General features: G+C 44.4%; 1 protein-coding gene across 10 annotated transcripts in view; it reads right to left on the reverse strand.

The window, feature by feature from the left end:
- The window catches only part of Zmym6 (zinc finger MYM-type containing 6), a 40099-nt gene extending 38386 nt beyond the window's left edge, over nt 1-1713 (reverse strand). For 4 of the 10 annotated variants that reach the window (XR_004768162.1, XR_003482023.2, XM_027399318.1 and 1 more), the window contains exons 1-2: nt 1170-1402; nt 180-338 (exon numbers count right to left, since the gene is read on the reverse strand). Coding sequence is in view for 6 of the 10 variants with exons in the window: in XM_027399318.1 (XP_027255119.1) it covers nt 180-269 (90 nt within the window). In the remaining 4 variants the exon portion in view is untranslated. Of the gene's footprint in view, nt 1-179; nt 339-1169; nt 1403-1575 lie in introns of those variants that run through there. The other 6 variants (XM_027399316.2, XM_027399325.2, XM_027399324.2 and 3 more) reach the window with 4 other exon arrangements.
- Nucleotides 1714-10484: the final 8771 nt, after the last annotated feature.

Here is a 10484-nt window from a genome sequence, read left to right on the forward strand (position 1 = left end):
GCATGCCTTTGCTCCCAGCACTTGGGAGGAGAGACAGGTGGATTTCTGTGAGTTCAAGGTCGGCCTGGTCTACAGAATGAGTACCAGGACAGCCTCCAAAGCTACGGAGAACCTTGTCTCGAAAACCCAAATAATAATAATACCTTTTAATATTTTAAAAGTCAAGAGAAAATGCTTACTTGAGCATTGTCAGGTTCCTCTTTAATTTTGTCCAGAAGCCCATGTTGTGCCATTGCTTTGTCACATTCACCATCCAAAGGTTCTTTCATCCTAAGTGTTTATTCAGAGCTCTTCTCCCATTTGAAACAAAGATTTCTTAACGATGGGTAGCTAGACTCCTACAACATAAAGGGTTGGTACTCGGATTTTGTTTTCCTTCATACTAGTGTGTTTGTTAATTGCTTCAGGCGTGAGCATTTGAACACTAACCTTTCTGGACTATGACTGTTCTTTCTACTCCTGGGTTAGCTACCTTCCAATGAGAGAAGTCTATTGTCAAAGTTCTCACTTCCCTAGTGTCTTAGACAAGCACTATGGTCTTTACTATGCCGCAGATTGTTGAGATGTAGACTGGCCAAATAAGCCAGGGGAGGAAGCTACCAAGCTCTTGGAGAGCTGTCTCAGTACAATTTCCGATTGCATGGTCATTGACTTGAGACCCAAGTCAGCTTTGATTCCTCAAAGGGAGGCAACTGCCTCATCTTCCTCTGTAACTCGGCGTGCACTGGAATCAAGAGCCCTTTTCTTGGCCTAAAGCTAGTTCAGAGCCTAAGATGTCATCACAAGCGAACGCTAAGTTCCCGTTTGCAAGTGCACCAACTGGGCGTTCTGGAGCCTCTATGGAGGTCAGGCCTGTCTTCCTATAAACTAGTGGTTTTCAACCTTCCTAATGCTGCAACGCTTTATTCCTCGAGTTTTGGGAACCCCCAACCACAAAATTATTTCGTTTCTAGATCATAACTGTAACTCCGCTACTGTTGTGAATCGTAAATTATCTGAGAATCGCCGCTATAAACAGCCTTCCGGTTGTTCTTCGGATTCCCCAAACGTACAACTGAAAGCTTAAAATAAAAAAGAAACCCTCGCTAAAGGCCCTTCATCAATTCAAGCCAGCCACAGAAACAACGGATTTTGAAAAGCCTGTTGCGAAGCCGGGACCGAGAGCTTACCACCACTTGCCACTACTGAAACAATATACAAGAAGAGTGTTTGCCTCCTCCGATTGTCGCAAGCTCCCCGACGTTCCCGTTCGCAACCAGAATACCCCAGTCTGTGCCCAACAGCCAGCGAAGGAACTCGGTCTCCAATGGAGTGCGCGAGCCTGCAGCGCAAGGCAGCCCCGGGGTGCCCAACACCACCCACCGCCCGGGCCCCAGCAACGCCGCCGCGTCACGTGACCGGCTGCCGCCCCGCCCACCCGTGAAGGTGCCCGGCCCAGTCCGCTAAGGTTACCCAGCGCCACTTGCGGCGTCTGGTCACGTGGGTGGTCACGCCCCATTTGGACACGTGATTGCGGTGTCCCGCCCACAAACCCAGAAGCCCGAGCGGTCTTCTATAGCCCCGTCGTTCACTCACCTCCAGTCACCTGGCTGCCCCCGAAGGGGCGCGAGACTGAGAATGCAAAGCGGCATTCAAGAGCCTCCGTGGGGACAATAAATTGTTTCCCTGGGATCGCCCGAGTCATCGCAACGCAACGCCTGGCCAACTGCGCGTGCGCACCCGGTTTGTACCCTAGACTTAAGGTCATTGGCCGTTCCCAGCCGTAATTCCCGCCCTCTTTTCCCATCATGCCCTAGACCTGGAGCCTATTGGCGGTCCCAGCATCCTCGCTTCATATATGGCTGAATTCTTAAAGAGACAGAGGTTGAGCCATGAAAAAGTAGAAGGGAGCATTTGAAAAAGGAGATCAGGAGTGTTAGATGGCGCTGTATATGCCCTGTTCTGGTTTTTTGTTTTGTTTTGGTTTTTGATTTCTGGAGTCGCGGTTTCTCTGTGTAGCACTAGCTGTCCTGGAACTTGTTCTGTAGACCAGGATGGTCTTGAACTCAGAGATCCGCCTGCCTCAATCTCCTGAGTGCTGGGATTAAAGTCTTGTGTCACCACCGCCTGCTACTCTGTTCTGTTCTATAATAGCTTTCTTAAGAAGATAGATGCTCAGAGAACATAATACTTGACATTTATTAATCAAAGTTACTGCTATACAATTATGTATCATTCCACATAGTAGTAAAGCAAACCATTATATGGTACAAATTTTTGTATGGAAAAATTATACTCTGGTTTTTTAAATCCAATATTGTTTTTTAGATATATTTATGATTTGTGAAGCTGTTCTTTATTTTGACTGCTGCATAGTATTTTTTCTATGTATACACTTGTTACATCCATGATTTGGTCAATATGGCTGATAGACTTGTTTTTGAAGCATCTAGCTATGTAGATTTGCCTCTCTTTGTTATTGTGTTTCCATCCTGCAACATATATTTGAAATAAGAACACTCAGAATGTCTCCTTATTTGGAAATTGGATGGTTGCTGATGGAACTAGTTAATATACAACCAGAGGCTGGGGAAATGGCTCAGTGGGCTCAGTGGCTTCTTGCTGCGGGAGCATGAAGACCTGAGTTCAGATCTCCAGAATTCATGTGAAGCTAGACACATTTATAATCCCACCATTCCTACAAGATGGGAAACAGACAGGAGGCCAGCTAACCTGCAGTAACATACTTGTGTGTGCCATATGCACGCACATACACACACAAACACACACACTCACACAACTTGTTTTTAAAATTTTGAGCTACATATTTCTAATATACAGTGGCATTAAAAATAAACATTACTATTTTTAATAATTTATTAGTTTTTATTTTATGTGCATTGGTGTTTTGCCTGCATGTATATCTATGTGAGGGTGTTGGGTACCCTGGAACTGGAGTTACAGACAGTGTGAACTTCCATGTGGATGCTTGGAATTGAACTCAGGACCTCTGGAAGAGTTGTCAGTGCTCTTAACCACTGAGCCCCAAATTTATTTCATGTGAATTGATGTTTTACCTGCATGTATGTCTGGTAAGGGTGTCAGATCTTGTAGTTCCAGACAGTTGTGAGCTGCCTTGTGGGTGCTGGCAATTGAGCCGGGATCCTCTGAAAAAGCAGTTAATGCTCTAAACCACTGAGTCATCTCTCCCGCCCTGAACATTGCTATTCAACAATAGAAGAATGGGGGTTCAGCAAGGAGAGCTCAGACCAAAGCAAGTCTAAAACCCAGAAGAGCTAACACCAAGTCCTGAAGCTCCATGTCTGGATCTGGGGATCTTCATGGACTCATCTGGACTTCCAGGAGCTTAGGTAGCCCTGCCCCTCCAGCTCTGTTGCAAGCAGAACACACCTCTTTGCTGAAAGCTCCACTCCATCCATACAGCTTTATTTTCCTTTTTCTTTTTTTACTTTATGGTGGGAGCATAAAGGTCTTTGCACCCACAGATGTCAGGAAAAACCAGGAATGTTAAACATGTGAGGGCCTCTCCTCAATGGAAGAGATAAAATGCCTGTTTTTCCATCCAAAAAGCTGAAAATTGATAATTTTAATGACCTAGTGACCTGTTTGCTGCCTGAGGAGGCAGACCCCACCCAAAATGTTTATGCCAGACTCTACGTCCCTAGATCTTGATCTTTAGTTCCCAGTTAATAGAACCCATCCTTAAGAAGGGAATGTCATATATACTTTATAGCCTGCTGAACTCTGTGCTGTCTGTCAGAAACCACACCAGATTCTAGGCCTTTTAGCTACAGAACTCACTCTGGTGGTCACATGTACTTTGCAAAGGAATTTCTATGTAGTCATATCCTAAGCTTTTTTGTGCACCTGGATTGAAATGATTGCTTCCTGGAAAACTTTTCCCAAATTGTACTGTGTTTTAAATTGAAAGACCCCCGAAGAGGTACTTTCGTAGAAGGAGACCCGTACCCAAGAATCAGCGAGACCACGAACTTGGATGCAAATAGCAAGAGGCTTTATTGGATACACGGGTACCTGGGGCGACTTAGCTTCTGTGAGGCCAAGCGCGCCGAGCCAAGGGAGAGGGGTCCTTATATAGCAGAAAGCGCAATACAGAAGTGAGAAGCAGAGATTCTATTGGATAATTCAAATGAGGCGCAGTACAGAGTTATTCAAATGAGGTGAAATACAGAGTCATTCAAATGAGGTGAGATACAGAGTCATTTCTATTGGATGGTTCAAATGAGGCACAGAGCCATTCCAGATCAGCATATTCTCAAGGTCTGGTGTCTGGTACAACAGACTCAATTCCCCCTCCGTGTCCAGATAGCTGACCTTGGGACGGAGTGTTCCCCATCGGGTGGGGGGGCGCGGGGGCGGGGCCCCGGGCCGGCTCACCTGGTGCTCGCCCTCGGGCCGGCCCAACTGGTGCTCGCCCTCGGCCGCCTCTCGGGCTCCTCGCTCGGCCCCAGCCCCGGGGCGCGGTGCCAGGCGGGCGGGCAGGGGGCGCGGGCCCCGCCGGGGTGGACCAGCTTTGGAGGGAACCGGCGGCCGGCCGGGCGTGCGGCGGCGGGGGAAGTGAGGCCGGCGGTGATGGGGATCGGGGAGGCGCAGGAGCGGAGGTATCCGCTGCACGCCCCACCAGCCGCCTACCAGAGGAGGAGGCAAACTTGAGAAAAAGAGGGCTAAGGGGCAGGGGTCTTTCAAAATATGCTGTCAAAGAACCACCTAGCATCAGACCACCTGAAGTTTGATTCAGGTTGATGAAGTAAATCTGATCAGACTTTCATTCATTCTCACCTCTTTGCAGTTTGTTTTCCTGCCTGCTGTGACATCTACAGGGAATCCCCTCAACTTTATTTATTGGAGGAGCGTTTGCTTGTCCCAGAATACAAGTGAAAGTCAGACAGCAACTTTCTGGAGTTGTTTCTCTCCTTCTATCATGTGGGTTCTGGGGGAACAACTCAAGTTGGCAGCTTAGCTCCAAGTTCATTAACCCCACTGAGCCTTCCTGCTGGCCCACATACAGTTTTCTTTGGTGGATATCCCATGGTTCTGGCACCTCCAACATCCTGTGGTTTCCAAGTCTCCATTGCAACTCATGCTTTATTTTCGAAGTTTCCTGTAGTGGCCTGTCCAGGACTCTACAGGGATTTCAACTCTGCCACTCATTGCCTGGCCTTGGTGGCTCTTTGGAAGTGTAGTACAAGATTCCATGATAACCTCAACCTCATCTTTCATTCTGTCAAAACTACTACCATGTGGATGATGTTGCCAAACAGAGCCTGCAAGCAGTGGACTGCAGTTTGTAACAGCTTCTGTGTGATGACCCGGGGTAAACACATCCTTGGACTGTTGACCTTGAGGACAAGGGAACCCTTTCAGTAATGATATGAGATCAGGCTCACTCCTTTCAAATGAAATTAACAGTTCCAGCCTTTTTCCAGTGCCCATCTTTGCTACAACATCAAACTTGATTGAACTTTTTATTTTGTTTTTGGGTTTTTTTTTTGGGGGGGGATTCGAGACAGGGTTTCTCTGTGTAGCTTTGGAGCCTTTCCTGGCACTCACTCTGAAGATCAGGCTGACCTTGAACTTACAGAGATCTGCCTGCCTCTGCCTCCCGAGTGCTGGGACTAAACGCATGCACCACCAATGCCCGGCAACTTTTTATTTTGTAATCTGCACATTTTTATGCCTATCGACCTCATTTCTGGTACCAGTTTTATGTATTGGTTTCGTGCTTTGTTGCCTGTGACAATGTACTGAGAAGTCACTAACAGAAGGAGTTTTTGGCACCCAGTTCCAGGGTACACACTATTGTGATGGAAAAGTCATGCCAGAGCTTGAGACAGTTGGACACAAGTTGCAAATGCAGTCAGGGAACACAGGGAAACGAGTGCTAGTGCTCAACTCACTTTCTCCTTTTGGGCCCATAGTTAGGACAAATCTTTGTACCTCAGTTAACCCAATCAAGAAAATCCTTCCCAGACATAGCCAGATACCTGTCGTCAATAGATTCTAAATCCCATCAACTTACTAAGATTAACCAACATACACACACACACACACACACACACACACACACACACACACACACACTGATGAAGAAAAGGAAGAAAGGAAGGAAGAAAGGAAAGAAGGGGGAGAAATGAAGAAAGAGCATCAGACAATGCAGTCAAAATGCAGCCTCAACATAAAGATCAAATCCAGAAACTAGCTGTTTATCAGCAAAGGTTTATCTGTGATTTGTTGGTGCTGATACTGATTGAAAAAAAAAAAGTGTTCTGAGAAAAATGAGGGCATTGTGCCACCGATATCTAACCCATGCCATCCCATCCTCACATTCCATCTCCAAAAGAAGTGTGGGTATGGTTGGTTTGATGGGCATGGAGTAAACCATAATGAAATTCGTAAAACACTCACAAATGTTTAATGGAGTTTCACTGACAAAAGCACAATCAGACCTTGAGGGACAAAGACTTCTAAATGAGAAAACGTAGGGCGTGAAGGAACACAAGGGGGCATGGGAAGCAGGATGATTCTCATTTGAGGAGAAGGATCAGCCAAAACAAAGATGTGTGAAAGGGCCAGCTGAAGTTTACTCATACATGATTTATAATTAGAATCAAATATTATATACAATACACATATTTCTGTTTAAATCTTATTTTTCTGCTTTGTTATTTGTTGTGGAATATTGTTTGTTTATTATTTAATAAAGCTTACCTGTGGATCAGAATGCAAAGCTAGCCACAGAGGCCAGGCAGTGGTGGCACAAACTCTTAATCCCCAGGACTCAAGAGGCAGAGGCAGACGGATCTCTGTGAGTTCAAGGCCACCAAGGGTTACATGAGAGTGAATCAATCTAAAAGAGAAACAGCTCAAGCCTTTAGGCCTAGCACTAGAGAGGTGTATAAGGAAGAAGCAAAGGGTCTCATGTGAAATTCAGATTCTAGTCACAGGGAAGACAGGAGCTCCATTTCAGCTTTGGTGGAGGTAAGAGCTACTGGCTGTCTGCTTTGCTTCTCTGACTTCAGCTTGAACCCCAATATCTGTCTCTTGGTTTTTATTATTTGTGTCACGGTTATTATTTGATAGTTTTGTACATGCATATTGCTTTGATCAAATCCATCCTCCCATTTACTCCAGTTTTTTTTTTTGTCTTTGTTTTTTTCAAATCCAGTGGGTGCACTTAGTGAAGTCTGAATTTGCATGGGTTTGAGATCACCTTCTGGAGCCTGGGTGCCTCTCATGTCCCATATCCCTGAAGAAAATGGGCCAATTTTAAATAAAACATTAAAGCATATTATTTGGGTAACATAAAATGTACTAAACATTTGTTTTAAAAATGTGGTTCTCACCAGAAAGTGGTGGCACATGCCTTTAATCCCAGCACTCAGGAAGCAGAAGCAGGCAGATCTCAGTGAGTTCCAGGCTAGCCTGGTCTACAGAGCAAGTTCCTGGACAGGCTCCAAAGTTACAGAGAAACCCTGTCTCAAAAAACAAACAAAAAATATGGTTCACTCTACTTCTCTATATGATGAGGGGTTTTTGTTTTTTTGTTGTTGTTGTTTTGTTTTGTTTTTTGTTTTGTTTTTTTTTTTGGACAGGGTTTCTCTGTGTAGTCTGGAACTCACTCTGTAGACTAGGCTGGCCTCAAACTCAAGAGATCCATCTGCCTCTGCCTCTGCCTCCCGAGTGCTGAGATTAAAGGTGTGTGCCACCACCACCCAGATAATACATCTTTTCTTGTTCTTTTTAACTTTTTGTGTGGTATAAAAATTACTTTAATAGCATTTTTATTTCAAGACAGCTTTTGTTTTGTTTTGTTAAAACAGGATCTCTGGATGGGTGGTGGTGGTGCACGTCTTTAGGCCCAGCACTGGTTGAGACAGAGGCAAGCAGATCTCTTTGAATTCGAGGCCAGCTTGTTCTACAGAGCAAGTTCCAGAACAGGCTCCAAAGCTACACAGAGAAACCCTGTCTAAAAAGACCAAAAACAAAACAAAACAAAACAAAAAAGATCTCACTTTGTAGTCCAAACTGGCCTTGATCTTACTATGCAGCCTAGGTAGATCTAAAATGTGAGGCAGTCTTCCAGACATAATTTCTAGAATTCTGGTATTACAGGTATGAGCCACCATGCCCAAACTTGAACGTACATTATTTTTGAGTCAATGTTTCATGTATCCTAGACTAGGCTAGTCTTGAATTCTATTTGGCTGATAATGAACTTGAATTTCTGATTCTCCTGCTTTTGACTTCAGAGGACTTGGGTTACAGGTGTGTGCTACTTTCCAGTTTATTTAGTGTTGGTGATTGTAGAAATGACTTTGTTTATTCCAGAAAAGCACTCTACCAACTTACCTACAGCTCCAGCCCTAGAAAGACATTTTTTAGTTTTTTTAAGATTTATTGTTTTATTTTATGAATACAAATGTTGGTATACCATGTTTGAGCTGGATCCTCACAGTGGACAGAAGAAGGTGTTAGATCCCCTGGAACTAGAGTTACAGATGGTTGTGAGCCCCCATGTGTGTGCTGGGAGCAGAGGTCAGATCCTCTTGCAAGAGCAACAAACATTCTTAACTGCTGATCCATCTCTCTATTACCACCTCCCCAGACATTTAGTTCTGATAATATTTCAAACGAAGATTCTCTCTTTCTATCTCTCTCTGTCTCTGTCTCTCTCTTTTCTCTCTCTCTCTCCTCAGCCCAGGCTTATCTAAAACCACTGACTCTTATGCCTTAGAGTCCTGAGTTATAGGCTTACAAGGCATTGTAGTTTGAATGGAAATAGCCTTCATGTACTCATATATTTGAATATTTGATCCTTAGCAGTACCTTGGAGTGAGCTATTTTTGTGATAGGCCTGAGCTGTGGAACAGTCTTTGTACACTATAAATATTTGTTGCTCTCATTGTGAATAAAAGGCTGACTGGCCAATATCTAGGCTGGCTGGGGCAAGGGGGCGCAGAGAGAATGCTGAGAAGAAGAAGGGCGGCATCTGAGGAGTTGCTAGCCAGACACAGATGATGCAACGTGGGAAGCTCATACATGAGGTAAAAGAGCCTCAGGGCAGCACATAGATGAATAGAAATGGGTTAATTTAAGTTGTAAGAGCTGGCTGGAGACAAGCTAAGCTATTGGCTGAGCATTTATAATTAATAATAAGTCTCTGAGCCAGGTGGTGGTGGCGAATGCCTTTAATCACAGCACACTGGAGTCAGAGACTGGTGATCTCTGTGAGTTTCAGGCTAGTCTAGTGAGTGAGTTCCAGTACAGGCTCCAAAGATACAGAGAAACTGATGGGGGAAGTACTTCTGTGTATGTTTATCTTATTGATTGTTAAATTAAAATACTGTTTGGCCAATGAGACAGCAAGTTAGACAGGACTAGGAGTCAAAGAGGATTCTGGGAAATGTAGTAGAGAAATGGTGATCCACGCAGGAACTGACATAGCAAGGAGACTCATATTTAAGCAAAGGAAACGGGAAGGGTCCCCTTTTTCCCTCTTCACATCCTCCAGCGGCAGGATGCGATCCACCGGCAAGGAGGGACGCCAATAAGGCGTCCGATAAGTCTTATAAAATATATAGATTTATGATAATTAAGATTGAGCTACAGATGAGAATCCTGATCATTGGCCAAGCAGCATTTGAACATAATACAAGTTTCTGTGTATTTATTTGGGCCCTAACTCAGGCGGGTAGCTGGCATAGAGCGCACACATGGTGGTGGGGCTCAGGCGGCTTTTGGCGGAAAGATTTATCGTAACAAGAAACCCTGTCTCAAAAAAACAGGAAAAAAAAAGATCTCTGAATGGTTATTTGGGAGCAGCTGAGACACAGAGAAACTCTGCCTACAGACCTGACCATGATGGGGCTTGTTTTTTGTTTTTGTTTTTTTGGAGAAACATGGAAGACTTTGGGACTTTGGACTAGAAAAGTGATTGGATGCTATAAGCAGGGCTTAATGGGCCATCATAGTAGAAGCTTGGAAGAGAGTAATACACAGAGACTAATGTACTATGGAGGCCTAACTTAAGAGGTTTCAGAGGAAAACAATACTAGCAACTGGGATAGAGACCATTCTTGTGATATTTTGGCATAGAATGTCATTGCAGAATATTTGTATAACTATGCAAAGATGTGTGGCATTTGTTTAACTATGTAAAGATTGTTGTATTTATTTATTTATTTATTTTGGTTTTTCAAGACAGGGTTTCTCTGTGTAACTTTGGAACCTATCCTGGCACTCGATCTGGAGACCAGGCTGGCCTCAAACTCACAGAGATCCTCCTGCCTCTGTCTCCCAAGTGCTGGGATTAAAGGCGTGCACCATCAAATGCCCTCGTGTTGAGTTTGTTTATATTGTGGAATATTTGTTTAACTATGTAAAGATGTGTTGCTGTTTAACCTTGCCTGCCTAAGGCAGCTGATTGGACTAATAAAAGACTGACCAGCCTGTAGGCAGTTTTC

This window comes from Cricetulus griseus, chromosome 2 (assembly GCF_003668045.3).
Source record: "Cricetulus griseus strain 17A/GY chromosome 2, alternate assembly CriGri-PICRH-1.0, whole genome shotgun sequence".
Taxonomy (NCBI): domain Eukaryota; kingdom Metazoa; phylum Chordata; class Mammalia; order Rodentia; family Cricetidae; genus Cricetulus; species Cricetulus griseus.